The following is a 26990-nucleotide window of genomic DNA, read 5'->3' on the forward strand; positions in this document are numbered from 1 at the left end:
GCGCAGTGCTGAGAGCTGGAGAAGGTAAGTCAGGACACTGGTGTGTACTTTAGAGAATGATTTTTCACACAAAGCTGCTGAACCACAGGGATGTATCCTTCAACAGTAACTCCATGCAAGAGTAGTAATTTGAAGAATCTTTATTGAAACATTCAGAGAGTATCTAAAGAATGAAGCTCATTCCAACAAAACTACTGGTTTAAACACTTCCAAATATAAAAACATTAAAAACTAATCCTTGTGGCGATACTTTTATCGCCAACAAATTACTCTTATTAACATACTTCATTGCACCAAGAAACCAAGGAGGAAGACTAGTCAACTTAATTGTTTTTGCACTTTAGAAAAATTGCACTCTGATTTACATAAGTTACCCCAACAGCAAAATTAACTTGATTCACGGCATCCCAGCCCCCAGCGTCTAGAAGCTCAGAGTCAAATCAGGTGACAGAACAATTCAAAAACCCCAAATTCTTCAGATCATCAAAGTCAGCCCTGCTACCACTACAGCCATGATGGTGTGTTTACCTTTTGTGGGGGGAAGGAAAAACACTCATCAGAACACAAAGCAAAGCAAACTACAGTTACTTGCATCCAGTTCTGTAGAGATGGGACCGTTTTCCTCAGCAGCTCCCTTGGGAAAGCAAGCTTTGGCAAAGATCTCCTTTCTCAAAGAGGCTCTGGAAGGTTGCAGCAACATTTGGGAGGGGGAAAGGGGGGGACAAAGGTTTTACACCTCAGCTTTTGATTTACCCAAAGCTTTGCTTGTGCATTAAGTAGTCCTAGACACTAAGAAGTTGTGCTGTAGTGTAAGTAACCTATATAACTTTGTTGAGTCTGTACAATTCCTACCATAGGTAAGTTACTGTTATTGAAAAAATAAGTGTTGAAACCATTACAAATGTATTGGTTTTTCAAGCTTTACTAAAACTATCTTTAAAAATACACAACAAAGAACTCCAGTTACACTACATAGATGTGTTCGATCGTATTTGGTTTATAAAGGCCGTGCAAAGGAAAATGATGGTGCATTGGTGATGCTTTCTGGCGGCAGAAGCAAGAAGCCGTTGCAGCATGCAGAGGCACTGTTCCTTTCTAAAAGCCTTAACGCTCATTAACTCGGTCACCAGTGTCCCTGGGGCCTTAGCTGGATGGGTCAAGTCATACAACAGCAGGAAAGGCGAGTTCATGGCAAAACACTACTCGGTGACTCCTATATACATACCCTAACGCTCGCCGCACCGCGACTGCTTGGCAATGTTATTTATAAGGTTAAAAAAAAGGAGCAAAATGGAGCTAGCGTGCATTCAGGAGATGTTTTGCTGGAGAGGCTAAACTGAATTTAAATGTTCAAAAGGTGAACAATTGGCAGATTACTTTGAAGTGTATTAACATAAAATAAGGTCATTTTACTATTACTGGGTGAAGCTGTATTAATTGTGTGTCCATGCTTAGCTTCCTAGAGGAAGGATAACTGCCAAATGTTTTTACAAATGTTTATGAGCACTTAATAAATTTCACTAGTACTTTGGTGACACCGACACGTAGAGGATTAACAAGTGTACAATAAGACAAATCTCTGTCCCATGGAGGGGGAATTTATATTTGTGCAAAATCCCAGTTAATAAGTTACAGTAGTTAGTACTGTAGTGTGTGGCACTCTTCACATCTGAAATGTATCATTACTACCCGGGCATGGGCGTCCTCTGCAGAGTCTGAAACGCACAGTCTGGACTTTATCTTTGACTTTCATGTTCCTCTGCCTTCATGCAGTCATGTGGCGATGTGTCAGTTGGAACATCCTCAGCATCTGTCTTGGTTACCTGTGCCACCACCTTCTGCTCCTCTGGTTTTTCCATCTCCAAGGATCCTTGCTCTTGGCCAGGGGGTTGAGCTGGGGGTCTCTGATCCACCTTCTCCAGGTCATCGCAGTGGCTGACTGAACTGGTCTCACTGAACGCATCAGAACTTCTTAGAGACCTTTTAAAAATTTTCTGTCCTGTGAAGTGTTTGAAGAATACGGTACCAATGAAGGCAGCAGATACAAAATGCGCTATGCACAAGTTAAGTTTCAAAGAAAGTACCTGAATTTTAAAACTACAAAGACTTTATTTGGGTGCTCGCTTGTACCCTAACCACAGACATACTTTCTTGCAGTTGCAGATACGCAGGCAAGGCAAGAGCACCTGTTACGTTATCCTGCGTACAGAGACTGTTAAACATTCAGCTGAAACACAAGCTGCCCGCACGCACAGTGAAGTCATTCTAGGGTAAAAGCTTCCACTGAAAACCACAGGCTGGAAGCCAACCAGCTCAGAAGGTGAGTGAAAACTACGGTTTTCCTGCCAGTCAAACCAACAGTCATTACTTACAACTACACAGAATAGATCTCCACCTTAGAACAACTCTGTCCACAAAATACAAGGCAGCAATAGAAATGCAGTTGCTCCAATAAATGATTATACACTATTTATGCTTTTATTTCAAATTGTAAATTAGCAGGTAAACAAGCCAAAAGTTTTACACTCAATAACCTCATTATATTCCACAGGAAGATTCTAGACTTCATGGGCAGTTGTCAGTTAATAGGATAACAACTTTCTGTAGCCCCAGGAAGAATTCTTGGGGGGGAAAACAGACTGTGGTGGTGTTCTGGGCCATGTTTAAATTAAGGTTTTTAAGGCAGACAGAGTGTGAGAAGATGAGCTGTAGTTCCAGATATTATGAAAGATGGAAAATCACGTGGGTCTTCCTGTGTCACGCAACTCGGATGGCAAGATGTTTTGGCAAGCTTTAGAAAAAGAAAAGAAAAAAAAAAAAAAAGGTAGAAACGTACCAGGAAGCCTTTGCTTCGCAAGGCTGGAAGTAGGAGTTGGTGGTGGAGTAGTGCCAGTTCCTTGGGCTTTTGATACATAAGTAGATTCTGTGGATTCGAGAGAGCCTGCAGGTTAAAAAAAAAAAAGAATCAAGTTGAATATAGCACAAACCAGACAAGTTTTCTGTTCATCTGTATTTATAAGGTATGTAAAAGCCTTATTTTTAATGCACATTTCTGAAACTGCATGTGCTAGGTTGAGGTGGAACTGCCACTTGATGGAAATCCATTGCCGAGTAGCTAGGGGCAGGAGTGCTGAGCCTTACAAAGACGGATGGTTTCCCCTCACCCTCACTCCACACCACTGCCCCCAGCAGCCCTTCTTCCCTTTTCCGCTGGGCACGTGACACATCCCCAGCTGCAAGCTGCTGCGCACTGCACGTGGAAGGGGTATCTAGCTATGGGGGGGGCAGAATTCCCAAGGCCACCTTGCTGTTCTCTGCCATAAGAACCTTCCAGCTGGTGCATCAGGAATTGGAAAGAAAGATCCTAAATACAGCAGGAAGCCTTCCTCACTGGGTGCAGGGCCATGCAGAAAGCTTTGCCGAGTTCAGGAATGTTCTTAAGACTCTGCCACAATCTCTACAGTGACAATTTATAAATTCAGAAATACTACATTAGTACATCAGCCTTAGTGATGTAAAAGCAAGACTCTTATTTTCACATCACCAGGCATGAATTACAAATATGAGTCTTTTACACTGTAACATTCCATTCATTACTGTCTCCTGCAAAGCCAGGTTCAGGCCAGTGCTCAGCTGGTTGTAGCCTGCCCTTGTCAGCCCCTGCGCACTCCAGCACGCAAACGAGCATTTTATCAGTGTGGCAAGAGCCAGGCGGTGTCACAAACCAGGCTTTTGGGCAGAGGCATCATGTTCCAGTAGCGCAGCGGAACATCCCTGTGCCGCGTGGCAAGCACACTCAGGAGGATACATGTGCCCCTACATGGGAAAGGGACATTCCAAGAGCGGCGCCACCCTGCTAGCTTATGTATTTGCAAAGATGGGACAAACACCAAACTTGCAGCACACATAGCCAAAAGTCACAGGAATGATTCCTCTGTTAATAAATGCCAGCGTCCAATATAGCTTCTTTAATGTGACTCAACATGCAAGAACGAAATGTAAATTGTACAAGTAAGGTCAGAAGATTGTCTTACTCGGTGCTACAGGAATAGCAAAGCACATTCTTTTACATGCTGAGGGTGGATTATGTCACTCACAATCAAATCAGCACAAGAAAGTGTGTTGTAATTTCAGTATAAAACGGGAAACCATTCTGATGACAGCACAAGGTGGCTGAGGATGCAGCATGTCCTACCTGCCGTTAAATTAAATGTTCTTCCTTTTGGCGACGCTTGGAATGGAGAGAACCAGTTCAGCACAGAGCCTACTACAGGTATTTGTCGCAGCAGTCCCTGCAAAGTCACAGCCAAACACTGGTCGGTGAGCACGCTCCCGGTGTTGTGACAAGCCCCCAGGTAACAAATGTTTATAGCCTTACCTCTTCCAGAAGTCGTTCTTCATTTGCCTTCTGAAGCTGAAGCTGTGCTTCCTGGATCCCTTTCCTAACAACTTCAGTCATGTTTTCCAACAGCTAATAAAAACCAGAAATCACATTATTATGTACTTTTATATATATATTATATATATATATAAATTTGGACTTGAAATTGTCTTTTCAGTTCAAGTTTTGAGGATGTAGATGTGGCAGTCAGGTATTTTTCTAATCTGAGACAGTATTAGACAATCACTATTTCATTATGACTGTAAGTTAAAGAATGTACAGGCTGACCGCAGGATTTTTACAAGATATACCGGGAGGACAGAATGTGATTTTAAACAGGAACGGTACGTATTTTTCTTTTACTTAGAAATGAGTCTGCGACCCAAATTTTTCATAGAGCTGCACACTACATAAGTGTTGAGCAGATGCTGAATCTGACTGGAAAGAATTTTTAGGTTGAGAGAGTACATCTTGGTTTCTGGAAGTACCCAGGACTTGAAACCAGCCTCACAGTCAGTCTGACCTGGTTTGTGTCACTCCAAGTTCAACTTTGTTTTTCATATTTAATGTATGACTGGCAGCCTGAGCCCTGTGACATCCTACACCAGCACCAGTGATGGTTTATGCTGCAAAGGACAAGCAACTTACTGGGAGAGTTGCGGGGGCAATAAATGAACAAACCCAAAAAGTCAAAACACAAAAGTCACAGTATTGTCTTGTGCAAGACAAATGCCGATTTCCATAACTTAATAGGGGTTTTAATATGGCACAAGGCCTACATGACAGGTGCTTCCTCCAAAACACCAAAAATCTGGGTTACCGACAGTTAATAAAAAGCAATAGAAAAAGAGAAAGCTGCTGCTTTTTCCCGGGGGAGAGGGAAGCCAGGAACTGACCACCACAGCAAGCTACACATCCCCACAGTACCAGCTACAGAAAGCAGTGCAGCGGGGCTGCGTTTGGAGTACAAGGAGGAACCACTGTGTCTTCTGGTCCAGTCAAGATGTTTGTCATACATTTTGGTTCTGCCTTTCAGTGCATTTATCAGTATGTCGTAAGGGCTTGCTGATCCTGGCGTAGTTTTTTTCCCTAAAAGCTTCCCTGCTGTTCCAAATATAATTTAATCTAAATGATGCAAACATCATTTTAAGTCTGCTTCTCAGTTTTGGATCAAATGGTGTAAGATCCTTTCAGTACCATAGATCTTTTGTCACTGCTTCCAAGGACTGCACCTTTCAGAGTCCTCCACTACTCTTTGTTCCTCCCTAGAAGCTTCAGGATCAGAGTAGCCCATATTCCAACTTTCGGTTCCTCATCTTTCAACTACAACAGTTAAAAAACTGCAGGTACTCTACCGGTGAGCCACCTTTCGTGTTGCCCTCAAAGCAGCACAGGGAGTCAACAGTGGGCAGAAAGTCTCCAAAAAACACTGCTAGAAAAAATTTCATTGCCAACGTCAACATATTTCCATGGGCAGAAATAGGCAAAGGATTTCTGAAGTTCAATTTATTTTTCACATGAGGAAACAAAATGCCCAACACCAGAGGAACAAAAGGACAGATGTTCATTTGTTATGCAGGTCACTGAGGAATTCCACTGTAGAGAACACTTGGAGAACTCTAATCGGGTAAATGCTTTTACCAAAAGGAATTGCATCATCAGCTTTATTACTTCAGTAGGTAATTTGTGATTTCTGGTTTTAATCCACCAATTTAAAATTTTTTCACATTTTAGGGCATAGTCTTAAAGCTGGTATATAAACAATCTCAGTCCTACTGCATCTAGCAGTGATGGGAAACACCAGCTCACAATCAGCCCCCACCTTCCCTTTTCAGTTTTGCTGGGGTTTTTTGGGGTTTTGGGCTCTTTTTGTTTGTTTGGGGTTTTTTGGGGGTGGGGGGCGAGGACTGGTGTTGGTGGTTTGGTTTTTTGGGTGTTTTCTTTTTGACAGTTTAATTTTAGTGATAGAATGAACTTATTTCAGTACTACTGAAGTTTTTCATTGGAATTTCTGAACATAGGACCATAAATCAGGACCTCCTCAGAACGTGATAATCCTGTAACAAAAGTTCTCCATATGTGGACACAGATTATTACTTCCACGGTAATTCATACAGTCTCTTGCCGGCAGCACAAAGTTTACTTTCACAAAGAACAAAACCATGTCCTGAAGCCAATATGGAAGGGGAAAAGAAGAGGTGCTGAAATGCTCTGGGATTTAATACATACTCTTGAATTTTCTTCAATTTCTCTGCCCGTTGCTGCAATAGTTTCAACTAACTCTGCCACGTCCAGATCCTCAGTTACCATGCCAATATAAACACAGTTCTTCTGCCCTCCGAACTCCGGACCTGTGAGCAGAGGGAGAATCAAGTCTTTGTGATGTACAAAAATGCATTCTCACAGTAGCTGCAACGGTCATGCTTGAGAGTCTGGAAACTCTAATACCTACACACGCTTCAGTAATGAAGGGCAGTGTATGCACAGGTATACATTACGCAGGCTAAAAAAGCTCAGCCCTGTGGATTTTCAAAAACAGAAGAGAAAACAATATCTAAACAAGAAAAACTGGGTATTTTTTACAACCAAGGACTTGTACAATAAGTATCAGTGTCAAATATGCTTCGAACTCGTTACTTTCTGCCATTTACATATTACTTGGTTCCACAATTCTAGGGCACTTAATTTTTGAAAGCTGACTAGAAAAAGATCAGAGTTCTGAGTAGGCAAATTAATATTACTGCAGCTATAATGTGGCACTATGTAAATGTGAAAGTGCTGCTAATTACCATCAAAGTCATCTGAAGCTTTTCATGTAGCCACAGAAAGCGGTGATCTGGTCAGTGGGCTTTGAATGAGATCTGCTTCTCACTAGAGAAAGCACTAACTGAGAGAACACTGCAGCTCTTACTTCTGACAAAGAAACCCTTTGTGGTCTAGCTGCTCCTCAGGCAGTTTTCACAAGCACTTCCTCGCAGGGTGCACCCTGCTCACCCTGCTGAGCATTTACCAACCCAAACAGGGGTGAAGAGGGAACAAAGTTACAGATGTTGTTTCCACAATAAACATACAGGCAGCAGTGTCATTTTGCATGATCATGACCTATGTACGAATGACCCTGAATGACCTACTGAACCATTGTAACACGGCTGGTAAAATTACTATTGGCTTGAACAGAAGTTTTTTAAATGGTGCAGTTACCCAAAGAAAAAGTGAGATCCGACTCCAGTTCATTTAATTTTTTCAGTAGTTCTGTATTGATTTTTTCTAGTTCTTTTTCTTGTTTGTCATCGTTCTTCCCATCACTGTGATAGCTGTATCTTCAAACCAAGCCAGAAGATAGTAATTTCACTTTACAGTACATACAAAAATACATATACACATTTAGCATATTTCTGCAACGTCTGTATCAAACATCTCAGGACACTACAGCTTAGATCAGTTAAGTTTACTGGCATCTGTAATCAGAGATTTTGGGGTGGGGCGAGCTTGCTGCTGCAAACTGAGCTGAACCCAACAGATTTCTAGGCAATATATTGATTATCCTTCAACTGTTCTGACTACATAATCCTTCCCAGAAGGCTGTATCAGAGCATCAGAACAGACACCTGAAGGGGTTTTTGGAAGTGGTATTCCATATATAGGTGAATTCCATTATAAATAAAAACATGAGTTATGCTAAATACCATAGGATGCGCTTATATATTACACATCCATCTAACAGATCAACACGCTGCCTTCAACATTAGAACTGTTGCCCTAATTTTGCTAAGATAACTCTTCAGCTTTTCTTTAAAAGAAATAATCAAGAAACATTAAAAAGCACTCAAAAGCTTCAATGGGGCGCAAAGCCAGATAATAATCAGCAAACATACACCCAGATCACCACTGAAAAGACCATGTATTCCTTTCTGCTCGTGCACAGTCTATCCAAACACATAACGAAGAAAACATTGGAAAATTTACCTTACAACACCTAATCCTGGCCAGCTAAGATCTTCAATATACAGCAGGCCTACTGTTCTTCTCACTTCTTGCTCAAACTCCTCTCTCAGTTGCAGTGTACTTGTCAACACTGGTATCTTCATTTTCAAGCAGTCTACTAACTGATCAATATCTTGTATTTCAGTTCCTAAAACTAAAGAGCTGCTGTGTTAGTGTGTGACAAAAGTGAATGGATATCACGTAGATGTCTGAATTAAATCTGTAAAGACACTCTTAAGTCAATCATAAATACAATTTATAGATAGTATTGAAATATCTTGATCTGTGTGTTTTTCCTTCAGTCATCTATTCCCTAATACACCAAAATGGAGAGTGCTAAGGATTTCATAATAAGTAAGCTAATAAAAAAGGATTTTTCTGATGTTACAAACTAATAAGGACAATACCCTTTTTCATTACTCAGTAGCTAGTATCAGAAAAACTCCTCCTCCCATAGACAAGCAGAATATGAATTAGCTTCCGTGCCCATTTAAAACAAAACCAAACCAACCATCACAGAATAATTTTATTCTAAAATCTCCTTTTCTGCGTGCACCAGGATCTTCCCACATCAGCGTCAGATGTTTGGATAGCCTAAGGCACCCACCCCACACAAGCTAAAAGGAGGTACCATGCATCACCCTGAGCCCCTGCAAGTTGCTCTGTGCATCTGCTGAGTCTAAACAAAGTACATACATAACACAGGGCTGGCTGAAACATGAAACTTAAGACACTTTCCAAAACACAGATTTTTATTTCCCCCTCCCCCACACCAGTAATTATAGAGAAACCTAGAGGTTTAGTAAATAATTCTTCTAGTTAAGTAGCTATGTTTTGAACACAAGCACCATTTCAGTGTTGAAATACCTGTGCAGAAAGGTCAAGCATCTTGTGTCAAGCAGCCGAGAGAAGGAAAGGTGGAGACAATTTATACTTCGTATTTCTTTTATAACTGTTAGAAAGAAAGAGCTTCTCCCCTTGCTTTTCCTAATTAATTTAAAAAATAATCTGTAAAATTCATTCTCTGCAGAAATAGTGAGGCAACATCACCCGTAACAGCTGAGCTACCACTAACGTACTGGCTGCCAAGGCACAGCAGAACAATACAGCTGAGAGAGTTTCATTTGTAGGAAAGTTCTCACCATAGCAGAATATACTAAAGAGTTTCTTGAGTATATCTGCTTTAACAGCAGGAGATTGATGTACAGTTCTACAGCAAATCCCAGTTTTTACAAGGGGCTGAATTAAGTGAGCATTACCTGCAGATGTCATTAGTGGGCTAAAACGCACACATGTGCCTTCATCTTCCAGTTCTACCACATCAACTCCACTGGCAGGAACCAGCTGTGCCAACTGCTCTCCTAGCTGAAGGGACAAGGCACGGTTAAAGAAACATGCAGAGCATGACCTCCCGCAGTCACTGACTCGGGCTAGGCTCTTCCCGCAGGGGAGGAGAACCACACACTGAAGACTTTTCTCCGTTGCTCAAAATCACTTCTTGTAACGAAAAAAGTCAGGACAAGCTCCAAGTGTTACAAGTCAAAAGTCTCTGCAAAATTGTCACTGTCATTAAGTATGTGTGGTTACTACGCATTTGATCCAAAATAGTTACGTGCTCAGCTCTCTGAACGCACAGGTTTCTAGAATTCTCTTAAGATCTGAAAAAAACCCACCTGCCTATTCATAAACACACAGACACCGTCAATGAAGTACCTAGCCGATTACAAAGTTCTAAAGTTTTCACATATTCCCACAAGACCAACAGCTTCAGATGCAGTAATAATTTCAGAATTACAGGTAAAATAATCTGAAATGTTAAAGCAACTTTGCTTCAGAACAAATCCGTCTTTTAGATCCAAAATACCCGATATCCTTTTGCAGAGGATATTGTACCAAGAATAACTATCAAACTAGTCTACCAAAGGTTTTATTACCATTATTGATGAGCCCCTGGAAGCATCCCACTGCCCCTTCTTTTTTTCCTAAAGAGAGAAAGCATCCATTCTTACCCACTGATTGAAAGTGTCGTAAATGTGTCTTTCGTTGCTTATTATGGGGTGCTGAATAGTTGAGGCCTGTGCAGCATGTGAAGTTTGATCTGAATCCAAAGATACAAGAACCACAGAAGTGGATTTTTATTTACTTAATTAAAGAAAAGGCAACCTAAAATTTAGATAAAAGACAATTACATTTCCTAGGTAATGCAACGCATCTACACAATGTACTGGACCTCAGGCAGACTAGCAAGGATTATGTTTTTTTTTTTTTTTTTTAAGGCATCTGGAACATTTACTAGAAGTAAAATAGAGTTGAATATACTAGTTTTAAAAATAACCATTAAAATACTTCTCTCAGTTTTGAGGTTCAAATGCCCCAACAGAAACAAAACCAAAAATGTTTTCACAAAGCAAAATCCTGTCACAGCAGGCTGCAGTATTTAATTTGATACATTCAGCTACCTTTTTTATCAAGTTTTAATGATTACTTCCTGTTCTAAACCACACAAAAATAACACTAAGGATTTAAGAGTCCAGTATATGCATAAAACATGCTGAAATAGCTAAACATCTCATGTGCTTATAATTCAGGCGGGTGACTTCTCCCTAGCAAAGCTTTTCAAATCAATGCTTCGATGCACAAAGCAATCCACCAAGTCACTGGACCTGGATGAGTGGGTTTACTTTGTGAGTGCAACCACTGATTAGACTAAAACCAAAACAAATCCTCCTTCATGCCCAACACAAAAAATCCACAGACAATTAAAATCCACACTCATAACAAAACTACAAAGTTTTCTAGGAGTCTTCTGCCTCCTCCCAGCTGGACGTGTCCCCGCCCTCACATGCGCACATACGAACAGCACATCTTCTGTTTTAACTCAGATGACAAAAATCCTCTTTCCCAGAGAGCACGTCTGAGTAAGTAAGTTCTACTCAGAGCCATGTGTGGCGTGGCTACTGCACACCCGCGACAGCATTTCCGGAGCGGTTCCGAGGCTCTTCTGCTGTTTTTAAAACTATCACAACAGCAGTTGTATAACAGAAATACATGGTTCTTGCAACTAGCCACTAGAAGTTTAAAAGGAACAGAAAGCCTAAGCAAAACCAAGGAAGATCTTCCCCCATCAGCGCACTCAAGCACAGCTTGCAGCTTACGAGGCTTCCATCATCTGCTCTCAAGATCAAAATCATATGCAAATCTCTCCTCACTCAAGAAAGCAGAAAATTACTTGTTATGAAAATTTAAACCACTGCAGCCTAGCTAAAAATAAAAACTGTCACACGTATGGATTCTATTCACTGGACTACAACCAGAAATCACCATCTTTTTTTGAGCATGTTACACAAGAGAAGTGGGCTACCTAATGTTTACCTCATCAAAATCATTTTCTGAATTAGTAGATTTAAAAAAAAACTTAAGAGTTTTTTTTGGTTTTGTTTCTAAAATACATCACATACCTCTAGCTGAATATTCCCGGAAGAACTTGAAAACCACCACTGGTGAACTCAGTTCATCTTCAACCTTAACAAAAAACAAACAAAATACATTTTCATGTTCTTTTTTTCAAGACTTAACCCTGTGTATAATTCCTTAGACTTCTGAGCAAAGCAGATCATTTTGCTTTGACAGCAATAACAATGTTCACGTTAGCTTAGTATCAGAAGTTAACTCCAGGAGTGCAGGTAACCATCTCTGTAAATACACACAGAAAAGTAAATCATAAATCCATACAATTCTGCTTTAACTGAATAAAGATATGCATAATTAAAATTTGGGCACTACAAAGCAAGAAACCTAAGCATGTTCATTAGCAGATATACTGTATTAAATAGTTGATTTAGCTTCACGTATTTCCAGATAGTAACACTAAAATAAACACTCTTGGAAATCACCCCAGAATCACTGGAGAACATCAAGGATTACAATTGGACCTACTTTGGGGATAGGTGAAACGAACTGGGCAACTTCTGGAGGCCATCTGAGGCTACTTTTCACAATCTTAGAAACACAAAACTTTCTCCCCACTACTGAAATAATAATTTCAGTAATTTTAATGTATGATTAATAAATTATAATAAATAAAATAATAAATTCAGTTTAAAAAGAGATAACGCTCTTAGAAAAACAATTGTTACAAAAATGGTTGTTGTCACTCAGAACAATCCATGAATTATCTATTGCCCCAGAAAACTAAGCTGATTATGTTTTCTATACATTAAGTGTCAATTAAAACTGGGGGCAGAGGGGGAGTAAACCCACCAAGCCCTGTTGAACAGGACGTCTCACAGAAACTTGATTTGGAATGAATACATTAGATGTCATTTCTGAAACTATTTCTGGTGTAAATACCTCAGTTGGGATCATTTTTGCATGCCATTTCACAGGGTGCGCATTATCTCAACAGCAGGGTAAGATGCAGCCAAAACGTATTAGAGAGGCTTATGCAAACTGGCTTCATAAAAGTATTACTGAACAAATTCGCAGTTTAAATGGAATTAAAATCAGCCTCTGGAAACAAATTCTGGATGTTGTTCTGCAGGCTCCACTGAGAGCATGAGTGCACTGCAATCGAGCAAATACACAAGCCACACAGTTTCACTGAAGAACAGAACACAGAAAGATACCCAAGTGTCTTCAACACAATGGCTATGATTTAAGTAATATTTTAAAGGAGTTTTTAAAAAACAAAGTTATCCTTATTTAACAAAGACTAAGCTATACAACCAAAATATTAAATGCAGACTGTACCGAAGTTTTAATGAAATCCAGGTTTTTCAAGTTTTCCAGCAACCTTTGACTCTAAAAGACCGCAGCAGAAGGGAAACAAAAGGAAGAGACAAATGCACAGCTTTAGAAGTTGAAAATTATTCTGAAAAACATTAAATAGTCACTATCATAACTTCTATTTCTGAACAACCCCCTACAACACATCAGACATTCATCCAGTTCTTACTTGCAAATTTAGAATGCAATGGAAAAATATTTTCTAGTTTTAGTAAAACACTGACTACAAAGCAATTTTCATTGAAATAAAGTCTTGGTGTATTTGTTGACAAAGTTTCAGAGCCACCACAACTCCACGGACTAACTAAAGCACAGCATGTAGCAGAACAGTTAATTTTCTCTGAGCTACCATAGCAACCGGTTATGATGGGGTTTTAAATTATTTTCGTAGAAAAGACATTCTTACATTTTGGTTTAAGTCAATAGACTATTATAAAAGCTAAGATCCATCTTAGATGCACAAAATCTTAATGACTAATGATACTTTGTCAATCTTTTAGGACATTCATGCCAATAGCTTCTTCACTACGCATTACAGAAACCTTCCATTTCCATTTTGCTCTTCTTTGAATGTTCTGTAACTGCTTTTACCTTTAAGGAAAAAGGGTTTGCATACAAAAAATGCATTTTTTTAACTAACACATTATATTGGACCTTAATTTTTAGAAGGGTAAGGACTCAACTTCAAAAATAGTTCACTTGCCACTGTATCTGAAGAAACGTTTTGAAGTACTTTTTGTCAGGCATTTATAAATTATTATTACTTAAGTCCATATGATGGCAAGTAGAATAGCAAAATGAGCAAGTCCCTCTCTGAACAGCTTTCAAGCAAAGTAGTTAAAATAGAGAAGTAACAAAAAAGGAAAGGATTATGTTACTTCACTGTTTAGAAAGTAAATTTTATTTGGTCTTTTTATAATGAGAAATGCTTAATCTTTTTTCTATTAGATTGTATAAGTACATCCTTCCCCCACTTTACTCTGCTTTCACAATTGTAACACAATATGAACCAATATCCTATACTCAACAACGACAGTATTTTTAGTTGATTCTTCTACAGTGCATCACAGTAATCAAAAACATTTATTAACAGCTATCATAAAAACATTCCTAAGTATAACAGTGTTCTGTGATAGCCATCTGGATATTGCCGGTACTATGGTTGCTATCTGAACTTTGCTGCTGCCTGGAGATTCAAACTGTTAAATCAGATGGTGAGGACTCTTAACAACAGTCTCCAACCCATACTCGGAGAAGCAAAGTATCCATAAACAATGTGCCACCAAGCTGCTGCTTACTAGTTGTGAGGCACGCTTTATCCTCTCCACGATCCCATCATGGCCCAGGTACTGCAGGGACAGCCACAGTGGCAGGGCACGGAGCTTCTCCACGGGCTGACTCGATGTCAGCCCAGCTGCTAAGGACTAAAAAGGAAAACACTATTAACGTCTCCAGTTATCCCATTTTTGCCAGCTTATGGAAAATGTCACAGCTTAAACAGGGGAGCTTTTGCAAATAATAACTTAGGTAACTTGATGAAGAACAAGACACTACACCATGACAAAAATAAAGTCTCAAGATCATAAGAATAGTGACTGAAAGGCTGAACATACCAAAGATGGATCCTCATGTCTGTAGAGTGTCACTGCAGGTACAGCTGGGAGACCCAGCCAGGAACCCAGAGTAAGAGTCATGCTGTCACATTTTGTAGCAGCCTGAAGTTCATTACAATAAGTAGAATATAAGCCATATATTATTTGATTAAATCATGACCTTAAAATCTAGAGCACAGTATTAAATTTTTAGATATATTAAAACATACCAGTACAGAAGAGGAGACATAACCCAAAGCCAAAGTTGCCAAATTCACACTAGAAAAAGAAAGCGATTTTTGCACATATTAAATGTGTATTTAAGAGACAGCATTTTGATCTTCAGTTTAAATATTTCATGTTGATGTGTAAAGGGAGGTAATTTTTGTTCATAGATTTTTCATTAACAATGCAATAAACGTTGCTACTTGGTATTCCAAGACTGAAAACCCAAAAGTAAAAACGCATTTTAATCTAAAAACGTTTCAGATCAACCTTTGAGAAAAATCATCCCCCAGAGTCCTATCCATAATTCAGCATCAATTTGGTATCAGAAATAAACAGCATGCAAATACAAAACTACGCAATGACATATCAGGAGAAACAGAGCCTCTGCTCCAGGCTCAAATAAAAATAATCTTGGAGCACTGAAGCCTTCAGGAACGTTGTCTGAGTTCCTGGAATTTCCTCTCTGTTTAACCTTCCTCCCAGTTATGTTGGCACTGTGCTTGCAACCTTCATTGAAGTGTCAACTCTTTCACACTCATTTCTTTCTTCTTTCTCATTCTCAATCATTGCTGCACAACACCTCCCCTAACTTGTCCTGTACGGCCTTTTTATTCATATTCCAAGCCCTTCAAAGCAAGGGCAAGATTACCATCTGAGCAAAACCAGCCACGAACACATGCTGAAATAATCACTCTAATTATTCCTGTATATGTAAAACAATTTGTATCCCATACAGTGACACAATTATAACCATATAAAATGCTTAATATGACAAAACATGAAGATGATCCTATGGTGCTCTACTAGCTGGTTAGCTGTAAAATTTATGTGCTGCCCATTAGTTAGACTTTTTAATGAATATAGTTATACAGAAATACATAAGTTTCATACCCTTCTACATGGAGCCACATATTATACTGCTCACAAAGCTCCTTCAGTCGGCCAAGTTTATCTGTGTGCCCAGCACCTGGTGTCCCTTTGTTGAAACAGAAAAAAAGGCAATGACAAAGGATAAGCATGCAAACTAGGACTCTACATAAAAGAGTACCTCTGGTACTGTTGTCAAAAAAAGTCAGACAAGAGCAGAAAAGAGGATGTTTAAAAGAGCCTGCTACATAATATTCTTATCTGGTTCATCGTGATTTATGAACAACTGGAATTCTAGACAAAAAATAAAGATACTTGTTTTGCTTATCAATGTACATTAGAAATACTTAGAAAGTTAGATGTCCCAAGCACTAAAAGACTCAGCAGACTCAGCTAAGAAATGCAGACATTCTTAATTTGTTCAAAGTATGACCTCAACTAAAGGAAACGAAACCAAGATTAACATCTCAGATATTTTTCCAAGTCCAAAGCAATTAACAGTCACCTCCTTCATTTGTACTTAAAACAAATTTTGTTCATGAGTAGTTCCGTTTGACTAACTAGAAGAAAAAAACCATTTCTAAAGCTAAAGTTGATGACACATCCATCAAAAAAATCCTGAAGTGTTAATGTGAAACTGATTTTCAACAAAAGATCTGCACTTATTAAAGTAAGTTCTAGTCATATTAATACATTGACTGACCTACGCAGAACCATAGCAGTACAATCTAACTTTAAATCAGTTAAAGAAAAACCCCTCTAGACAAATAATTATTGTGAGGTCATTAAAATATTTCCTGATACTTCTTGACATGTGACCACTAAGCTGTTTAAGAAAGTATTTCTTATTTTGGATTTTATAAATACTCATGAAATAGCATGCTGCTTTTTTTATTATTCTTTGTCCATAGCACTTACCAGCATTGGCCACAAGCAACAAAGGCAGTTTTCCAGACTCAACATCATCTTTAATCACTCTGTCCAACAAAGCAACATCCTGTTATCAGTAAGAAAAAAGATACGTATTCATAAATATGTCAAACACCACAGAACTGTTTCTGCTGAACTGCAAAATGCATTAAGAGTGAAAGTGGACAGCACTCAAGTTCTGGAAGACATTCTTAAAATGTCTTTGTCTGTGGCTTGCAGTTTCTTCTTCTCCAAGGTAAAACAACCTGAAGGTCAGTGAAAAACGCAACACAAATATATCACGTAGTTTGTAAACATACCTCTGACTACGTGTATTCTAGAAATCTTGGACTAAAAAGATTTTTAGTCTACTGCTTTGTCCTACTATATGCCATTAGAAGTACCTAGCAAATTACAAGACCAAGATACAAGCTGCTGGCTTTTTAGGAGACTTCAATCTATGATTTGTACAGCTGTAACATGGAAGACTCAGAGGTTGAAAAAGTAAGTACATGAATAAGCTCCTCCTAACACCTTACTTTATATTCATTTAATGAGGCTTTTCAAAAAACAAAAAGAAAAAACCCTACAAAACTAAAAGAGCTCTTAAGGAAGACGAACTTACCATTTGGTGTTGAGATCCAAACATAGTGTTACAAGGCACACGGCACATGCAAGAAAGGGGTAACCCTAGCTGCAACAAAAATGATGGAATTTCAACAGCTGAGACACACTCATTTCAAACATTCACAGAAATATACAGTGACACAAAAAACAGTAAATGTGACAATAAAGAGATGGATATTACATTATAAAGTAAATTTCGTGCTAAAACTTATAATCAGATTAATAGCAGATAAAGCACAGGAGAAATGGGAAAAAACAGTCAACTTTTGGTTAGCACGCCAACTGTGTTCAGTTTTTCTAATGAGATACATGTGCCCTATGCAACAGCCTAAACTCAATCCTCTTTCTTGGCCACCCCCACAATTAATGCATTCTATAAGCAAACGTGGGATTTGTGCATGGGCCATGTTCCACTGGAGGTTCACAGTCACTTCACTACTGAGTAGCGCACAATCTGCCTACACTGCTCATACAGCTCAGCTGACTATTCATGCTGGTAAGTCTGAAGTTCTTCCTTTTATATGGAAGCAAATTCCAGACAATTTTTGCACTGTTAAGGGGGAGCTGGGGAATCAAGGTCTCTTACGTTTTGATCTTTACCCTGGAAGATCACTAGAGAAGTGAAATCTAGTTGATTACACTCATCACTGCACAGAAAATTCAGCAAATTAGAAGAACTACGGTTACAGATTATTTTTTTTATCCTTTCATTTAACAGACACTGAATTAATGTCTGACTACTCAGTTCCAATTGTCTGCTCTACACCGTACACTAGTTCTCAACATCTAAGATAAAACGCTATCGCTTTTAAGTTCAGTGATCTCCTAATATGGACAGGTTACCTTATAAACAAAAGATAAGGTACCACTGTTATTAGCAGTATCTCCTCTGTACTCTGAAGCAAAGGACTCCCAAAATACTGATTCTTACAGTATTTCTTGTATCAAGAAGTTTCAGTCAATAACTACATGCAACACTTGGCTTACGGAAGACACAAACTTATTCCAATAAACTTTTACTACCTATTTCTCAAGTCATTTTGTCTGAGACCAGTTCCATCTACAATACCATTTTTTTTCTCTGCAGTCTGTATTAAAAATACAGTTAAAATGTTAGTAGTACCTCTCTCTGCCTTCTCCAAAGACTTGAAAACCAAAGACCCTAAGAACTCAACCAAGTATGGTTTTACCTCAGACCCCCTTCCCCTCCCATCCTCCATAGCGTTGCTGTTTAGTCACGTTGCTGTTGTTTCTACCACAAGGAAAAATAAGTCTTCAAAATCACCAAAGTTACGCTTTTCCTAAAATCAACTTTTTTGAGGCCAAACCTCAATCCTCATTCCTCAAAATGCCCCTTTTCATACTGTGCTTCAACAGGCAGACACACCATCCTAAGTCTTAGAAATGTGTGTAATTTTATAAGCTATAAAAAACTACTATGTCCATGGAAAGGCAAAGAAAGCGAGAAGGATGAAGGGAATCTGCTCACAAGTAACATCAATCAAGCGAGCACGTGGAAGGAACAGGAGAGCCGCTGAGAAAGCCAGCTCAGCTTGCATGGGGATACACATATTCAGTCAGCACAGTAGCATTGGGAAAAATCTCAAGAAGCTTTACTTCAACCAGTGGAAGTTCCAGGCAGACACAATGATCTGAAGGAAAATTTTCACTGGCCCCAACCAATTTACCAGACCGCTGCCCACAGTGTACCAGGCTACCACAAGTACCACTCTCTTGCAGGATAAGTCTGAATATATTTTTTAAATCTACATTTCAAGTAAGCAATATGAAGCCAGCTTGCAGCTAAAACCCCAACAAACTCACTTTACCTGATTGCAGAGAGCTTGGCCCAAGCCTGTTCTAGCTGCAGAACTAATGTATATGACAGGCTGCTTAGCATATAGCACGTTAAATCCTTCTATTGTATAATCTTCATAGCGTGTGTGAATAACCAGTCGACAGATTTTTAGGAGACCTTCACGATCATCTTCATGGTAATATGCTGATCCATTTTCATACCTGCAAGAAAAGCCAAGTAGATATAACTAACAAAACCAATAGCCAGTTTCGTGACTAAAATAACGCTGACCAGCAAAATAGCTCACAAGAAGACAAAGAAGATAGAAGAAAAAAAACCCTCTTTTCCCAGGATAAAGTAGAGGAAACTGATGAGACAGGCTGAGATTAACAATGAGGGAAGCCTAGTATATACTTTTATTTAGACTCAGAGATAAAGTAAAAAAGAAGAAAAATCTGGGTTCCTAAGGACTGCCTTTATAGAGCGCAAAACCTTGCTTACAAGGAGTGGAGCAGGGGAGGAAACACACAAAAGGCCTCATCTGGTTTTAATATGGATGATGTAAATTCTAGACTGTTAATTTGAAAGAGAATGCAACCTGACATGCTTTAAGCTGAGTTAGTAAAATTCAAATGAGACACATGAAGTCAGGCAAATGGCCAGAAACTTGCAAACTTTATTATTAAATCACAGATCAAGATATTTTGTAATACAAATGACATCAATAAATTTGGGTATGTTAGAGAGTTTGAAAGTAAGACCACAATTTAGTACGATCTATTCAGAACACTGCAAGACAGCATTCCAGGTGTTTTAAAATACATGAGTTACACAAGTACCTTTTTCCCCAGGAATACTGTAATGATTTTATGGGTATTTTGCCTTCAGTCTGATTTCTTAGGCATGTTTCCTTGGGGCTCGTGTGTCTGCTCCTCCCCCACCTTTTTAAACCTTTCTATGAAACTCAGATCAGCACATTAACATTTACAGTCAAGAAATGGGAGCAAAGTAACCAAAGAGATAAGGTATGAGTGTTCCACACTGAGGGCAATTCCCTCAGCTGTCTTTAACTACAGAAAAGGAAACAGCAACAGTGAAAGCAGCAGGTATGTCAATTTATTAAGCAACTTGCAAGCTAGATTTTTCTTTTAGCATTTTTGTACAACATGTAAGTCAGTGGTATTGCACAATTTAAGAGCGGCATCTACCAACAAATTTACACAAAGGCCCTGAAACATCTTGGGTTATCACAGACTGATGCACAAATACTGCTGAGTATTCCAGAGTTAAACTCCAGAATGACCCACATGCAAATGTTTACTTCACCTTTACACAACAGTTCTGTGATCTAACATGGGCAAAGGGAAATTCCTTTAGTGTTGCTCATAGCCACATAAAATGTCAACAAGTATGAAGCAGTTCACAGCACAGTACTTGTTCAGTGCTTTTGCCTATAGGTCACAAAACTTTGGGGACCACAGTACAATAGATACCCAGCATTAACCACAAAAATCACAATGTTATTAAATATTTGATTCAAACCAGAAACACTTATTTTTGTTAGCCATGCCATTTGGAAACATCACTGACATGCTCCTTCTATATGCATACATTTGTCGAAATAGCTGGATTACCTGCAACTTCTCAAATTTCATCACTGTACAAGGTTTCAACATCTTTAAGTCAAAGACATAAACATAACCATTCCAAGTATCAAATAATTGTGATGGAAGTGAGCCCATCAACATAAGAAAAATCCTTTGGAATTCTAACAACTAAATTTGGGTTAAATTCAGTTATATTTTTACCATTTCATCTTGCACTGTGCTTAAATAGGCAAATCTCCTCAGTAGCACGTGCAAGATTTACTGAAAGATACAGTATGATGAGAGGGAGAAACTGATGGGTTGTGGGGTTTTTTGGTGGTGGTTTAGTTTGGGGTGGGTCTTTTGCGCTTCAGGAAGAAAAAAGGATTTTCTAATCAGTGAATCCCCCTCCAACACCAAACACGGCTGATTCCCATTCTTCTCTCATGGAACAGTTTAAGACCTCTATGCTACATGATGAAACAGGCATTTACAGAAGATTTCACTGTACTGTAAGTTTCAGTAGTGTCACCTACCATACCTGGAAAAATAAACTAGATCCAGAAAGAGCAAAGGAAAAGTTAACTGAAAGTATCTTTTAAAAATATGAAGTACCCTAGGGCTCAGCAACACAGCATATGCCTCAAGAATTCAGTCAAATGTTTGACCAACTGTATGTCTGCTACTGTACTTTGGCCCTTAGCTCCACCATATAGCCCCCATAAAAGGATTTTTATGGCAACCATGTTCCTAACAAATTCCTGCCATTCAACAAGCAGTCTTTTTTTTTTTTTTTTTAAATTATGTGATATGTTTCAGGCCTTTCAAATAATATTTTTAAGTCTGTGGCACAGTGGTTTCTTTTGTTGATATCTTTAGTCCAGTCACACATATTTTTAAGCAATTATTACTACCTAGTCATACATAAGTTATTCAGTTACTCACCTGAAAAGCCGGCAGAGCCAAAGAGTAGTATCAGAAAGTATCCTTGTTGTAAGTTTTCTCAGTCTTTCCCTGTCCAGCACTGATATATAAGCAGCCAAACTATGTCCCAGTAGAGCCATGTGACCCTGTTCACCAACGTTTTGAAGTCTGCAAGCCAGAACAGAGTAACTGCCAACTAAATACAAGTCATGAATATTACTGTAATTTTAGGCTTGTGTGTTGTTACTGTAGAGTGGCAGAATTTGCTGACAAGCAACCTGAAATATTTAGGCGAAGTACAGCATACCACAGCCACCTTCCTGCCATTGCATATTACATACTGAAACACCAGTGCAGACAAAACCACTTTCACTTGGGAGCCAATCAGCCAGCATGAGTTGGAACTAAGCACCTTATCTGCATTGGGACTTTAAAGTGTATTAAACACGTACCTTTCTCTCCTCATGCAGAGAAAGGTCAGTAGACTTATTAATATTTTTAGAGGCACAGCTTTCATTAGTTGGGGGGTTTTAGCTTGCATTTATTTGTATTATTTATTTTTTATCCCCAAAGTGTTTTTCAAATGTTAGTGTTCAATAATCTTCTGCAGATTAGTTAGCATTATTTCCATTTTACAGAAAAATGGAAACAAATATTTTTCTTTTTTTCTTTAAAAATCTACCACGACAGATGGTAAAAAAAAATTATCGGTATTCAAAGTTTTATAAGACTTTCAGACTTAAAACAACTTTCAGAAAGTAGAAAACAAAACCAGCTCTGTCACATCAGGAACAGTTCCCCTGTATAATTCCATTTAGTAATTAGTAATGAAATTTTTATAATTTTAAGAAAGTGAAGCCTCATGCATTATTCTGGTTCACTATATAGTGTATGTTGCCTTTAAAAAGTTACATGGTTGCACAGTATCTTTACACTTTAAAACACGTAAATGTCCAAGTTCAATAATAATCAGACTATAACAAAATCAGGTATCCTCCACATACAATAATTCACATTGGCTTTACCGGTAGGCCTGTGAAGTTTCCTCTTCCTCTTCTCCATGCATTAGGTTCTGAACTAACTGAAGTATGCTCACCATATCCTGGCCACTGGCATACCGGGGAGGGGAAAACAAAAATCCCATTAAAAAAACCCCAAAAACACAAAAGAAAAAGTTAAGCACCAGCATCTAATGAAGAGACCATTTGGAATATCCCACGAGAAGACATGAAGACAATACCGCACTTTTACAGAATGCTGAATATAGCAGCAAAAATAATTTCTTGCTCTCAAAAAAACAGATCATGAAGATGAGGTTGCTGAATCAATTAATTCAAAACCCTACTTAATTTTAACAGGACACTTCAGTGAGTACGAACTCAGACTCACAGAAAAACAAATCACTGAAATCTGAAAATTTGGACTGAAAAATTTGACTTGATAACATTTAATTACTTATTGCTACACAGCAAAGTAAGGTAACAGCTAAGGATCCAAATTTCTCTTCATGAGATCCAGTTTCAGCTCACAAACTCAGTGCATCTGTTAAACAATTACCTACAAATACTAGTTTCTGGCAAACAAAAGCCTTGTAGACTTCTGATATGATGCACTTTAACATGGTAAAATTGGAAAAGACCCACAACACTTCAACTTGCAAAATTTGAACTAAAGCTTACACTCTGACAGCTGAAATTGCTTTTTATTCCTAGAAAAGCTAATTCAGTGTCTCCACTCAAAAACAAGTTTCATTTATGTACACAGAAGACTTAGATTTTGCAACACTTTCTGAAGTGCTAGCTTGGGCTCCTGCAGGATGGTCTTCCAAAGAGACTACAACCAATTTAAATCTTACACTTTCAGATACAATGACCTTACTTGACTTGTGCACAAGAGCTCTGTATTTTATTTTATTTTTTTTAAGACAACTGTGCTGAAAAGGTGGGGGGTTTTGTTTTGCTTTTGTTTTGTGTATTTTCGGGAGCAGGCAAGGGGGTGTTTAAGGTTTTCTACCTTATCAGACTCAGGTGGGTTTTTTTTAACCTGGATGTTTTAATGAATCTTTATTCTGTAGCACAAGCTTATCTATGTTTACTTTAGGTCTCAATCACAGCTGTAGACACCAATATTTCATTAGATTCCAATAGCTCAAAGTTTCAGTCACAAAGGACAAATAGTTGTTTTTAATTTTTCCTACGTGAGTATGGAAAAAGTTGGCGTGATGACAATATTTTTTTCTCCCATGTGAGTACGGAAAAAGTTAATATAATGCCTGGCCTAGTAAATGTTCACATTTGCATTAATATAGAAGTTGCTTGGAAAACAAATGTGTTACATATATTTTACAGATCCTGAAAAGTCAAGAGTATTACTTAAAAATTGTTGTTGCCTACCTGCCTTGGAGTGGTCCAGGAATATCCTTCCGTGCATACTTCTTTTCATTTTCTTCCTCCACTTTTCTATGTTAAAGACACAAGAATAAACTATGTATTTAGTTTGTGGTTTATAACATCAAATATGTAGTTGACATTGACTTGCAGAAATACAAACTGATGTGTTTGTGATCTATTTCACTGACAAGTGTTTCATAAATAAATCAGATGAAACCAACACAATAGTTTAACTCAGGCTTTGAATTAACGAGTTCCTAAGTTCTGGAGTTTTAGTTCTTTAAAAGAAACATGTCAAACTTACAGAAGAGCCTCATATACATCGGAATTAAAAGTTACTTGCACAGCAGTAAGAAAAAAAATAACTAACTAACATAACTGAAAAAACAGACTCACTGGACTTGCTCTGAAGATTACAGAACATGCATTAAAAATGCACGTTTATTTTAACAGTCCCATCATTTGAAAAACAATGGTGATTTATACAGGTGTAAGCTTCAGAATGACAATATGACCTTAAACTACTACAATGTTTATTTAATATTAATTATCCACCATTAATAATCCTCCCCTTAGCACAAACAGCTATTGGTTTTGTAGTTGTCATCCCTTGCACATACCTTTGATTGTCTTCTAGCATCTTCATTGCTTCGTTCAGATTCTTTCCCATTTCTGCTAGAGTAGGGTCGACCATCTTTCAGGGAAAAAAGTAACAACTTTTAAGAGACCAAACCCCACTTATCTCACTGCTGTCCCCACAACATCCTCAATACAAATTCATGCATCATCCAGATTCTTGTAATTCATCTGCGTGTACTCATTTAAAAATAACAGTATGTTGACTATCCTGAACTCAAAATGTACAAAATGAGAACACATTAACCTAAAATAACTCAAAAGAAAACTCAATTATGATGCAGATTTTATTATTGATAGATCAAAATTTTTTCTCCACAAGGAAAGCCAGAACTTTCTCCAATGAATAATGAAAGGCCATCAGAAGGAAGAAGGATTTGAAAAATACAGGGTGTTCAAGTGCTCATCATGCTTTAGCTAAAAAATTAAGTATGTGCCACTTTAGTCCAACTGAATGATTGTCTTTTTCATAACCATTCTACACCAGCAATAAAATTTCATAAAACTTCAACTATTCCCTTAAACGTAAAAAATTCACATGCAGTCCTACCCAAAATGAAGAAAAAAACAACCACCAAACAATAACATAAAACCCAGATACAAAAAAACCCCAAACAAAATAAAAAACCTGCTAAAGGACACCCTAATATTTCTATAGAGTATGGAAAACAGATCGATACCCTAAATACAATCACGAGTCTTTCGGATCTTTCAAATCTCATTATTCAGAAAGAATCCTTTTACTTCACTTGAGAATTTGTGTTTCCACACCAAGAACTCCACTACCACGTTCTCACCATGTATAGACTCTCATTTAAAAAAAAAACCAAACTCCCCAGCCCCTTTGCCTAACAGTAACGGGAATAAAAAACCAAACACCACCCAATACCACCAAACCAGAGCGATCAGTGAGTGGTTAAGTACAACACTATTCTTTCAAGAAGCTTACTTTCTAGAAAAGAAGTTTTTTGGGAAGCTAAACACTGAAAAATTTGACCAAGGTAGGGTTTAGGTCACTGAGTTATGATGCAAATTCAAGGGGAATTTGCATAAACTGACAGCTGGGTGTTCTTTTTTAATTTATTTTAGATTGCCAATTCAACTAAAAGGTATTCAAACATGTTCAAGTCATAATTCCTAGAAGGGGTTAAAAAAGCCAACATTTCTTACCTAGGCAACACAAGCAGATATTTAAGACTGCTGTAGCAAAGACACAAATAAAACAGCAGCCTTCCCTGCCACTTTCAGGTTTCCCTGTCAAACTTTTAAAACAGCAGTTTTCAAAACAGATGAGAAAACACCTAATCCAAATAGTCTTGTAAATATTTTCCTATTTCTGGTACCTTTAAACCAATTTTTAACTTTAACTTATTGGAGAGATGTCCTTTAACTAGACAAAAAGAGTAACACTGACCTGGCAGAGCAGGCAACTTAAGCCAGACTGATGCACAGCAAAGCTTACCCTGCAGCAGCGACAGCCCTCTAGCTGCACAACGCGGGTCAAAAATCCTGATTTCACTGCTGAAACCAGGTAACAACAGATACTTGTTACAGAGCCTGTCAGGATGGAGGAACTTTAAAAATCATTCAACTTGCTTCCCCTGAACCAGTGACAAGTTCAAAGACAACTAAGTAGCATTTTTTTTAAGATCTCCTTTTGCTTTGAAGAAGTCTTTTATGAACTTTAATCCAAGAAGCCTGGCAGATGCTTGTGACACTGACAAGAGATCTGGACAGGAACGTTTATACATTTAAGGATTAGATGCCATCTAGAAGCTTCCAGAGAATGTGAAATATATCATCTGGCAGAGTCTGATTTACCTGTAGCTATCGATATTAAATTATATTTGATAAATTAATACACCCCAGTATGAAGGTAGAAGGTAACACCACTGATAAGACCCGTCACATTAGACGGCAAAAAGCCTAAAGATACTCAGGTGACCCTGTTACAGAGTCCCTTCTTGCCTCCTCTGCTTCCCAAGTGTACTGCAAGCATAGCCTCCGTAAATTCAACATCAACCCTTTTTTTCAAGGGATTGCCCCACATACCAAAGCCTCTAGTAGTTAACTCAAACTGCTGCAAAGACTGGAGGGTGGGGATGCTGGCTGTTTAAAAACCAAAACATGTTTAATATTTAAACTTACACTATCCACGCTGCAGGGATGTAATAGCTTGTCTACTACAGTATTTGAGAAGACAGTATTGCTAAAGGCCTGCACATGCTTTCCACCACTGCCAGTGGAAATGCACGCAACCGTTGCACACCTGCAGCACTGGCA

General features: G+C 38.4%; 1 protein-coding gene across 1 annotated transcript in view; it reads right to left on the bottom strand.

Moving 5' to 3' along the window:
* Positions 1 to 125: 125 nt before the first annotated feature.
* Positions 126 to 26990, bottom strand: part of PDXDC1 (pyridoxal dependent decarboxylase domain containing 1) — a 32219-nt gene continuing 5354 nt past the window's right edge. Inside the window, exons 2-23 of the mRNA XM_056337209.1 lie at positions 24692 to 24765; positions 24075 to 24140; positions 22707 to 22790; positions 21703 to 21849; positions 19203 to 19392; positions 17372 to 17440; positions 16756 to 16834; positions 15862 to 15946; positions 14973 to 15021; positions 14764 to 14865; positions 14449 to 14574; positions 13115 to 13165; positions 11824 to 11887; positions 10375 to 10463; positions 9625 to 9730; positions 8348 to 8519; positions 7583 to 7701; positions 6611 to 6732; positions 4379 to 4471; positions 4196 to 4292; positions 2837 to 2941; positions 126 to 1999 (exon numbers count right to left, since the gene is read on the bottom strand). Of these exons, the coding sequence (XP_056193184.1) occupies positions 1737 to 1999; positions 2837 to 2941; positions 4196 to 4292; positions 4379 to 4471; positions 6611 to 6732; positions 7583 to 7701; positions 8348 to 8519; positions 9625 to 9730; positions 10375 to 10463; positions 11824 to 11887; positions 13115 to 13165; positions 14449 to 14574; positions 14764 to 14865; positions 14973 to 15021; positions 15862 to 15946; positions 16756 to 16834; positions 17372 to 17440; positions 19203 to 19392; positions 21703 to 21849; positions 22707 to 22790; positions 24075 to 24140; positions 24692 to 24765 (2352 nt within the window). The 3' untranslated portion in view covers positions 126 to 1736. The remainder of the gene's footprint in view (positions 2000 to 2836; positions 2942 to 4195; positions 4293 to 4378; positions 4472 to 6610; positions 6733 to 7582; positions 7702 to 8347; positions 8520 to 9624; positions 9731 to 10374; positions 10464 to 11823; positions 11888 to 13114; positions 13166 to 14448; positions 14575 to 14763; positions 14866 to 14972; positions 15022 to 15861; positions 15947 to 16755; positions 16835 to 17371; positions 17441 to 19202; positions 19393 to 21702; positions 21850 to 22706; positions 22791 to 24074; positions 24141 to 24691; positions 24766 to 26990) is intronic.

This window comes from Falco biarmicus, chromosome 4, assembly GCF_023638135.1.
Source record: "Falco biarmicus isolate bFalBia1 chromosome 4, bFalBia1.pri, whole genome shotgun sequence".
Taxonomy (NCBI): domain Eukaryota; kingdom Metazoa; phylum Chordata; class Aves; order Falconiformes; family Falconidae; genus Falco; species Falco biarmicus.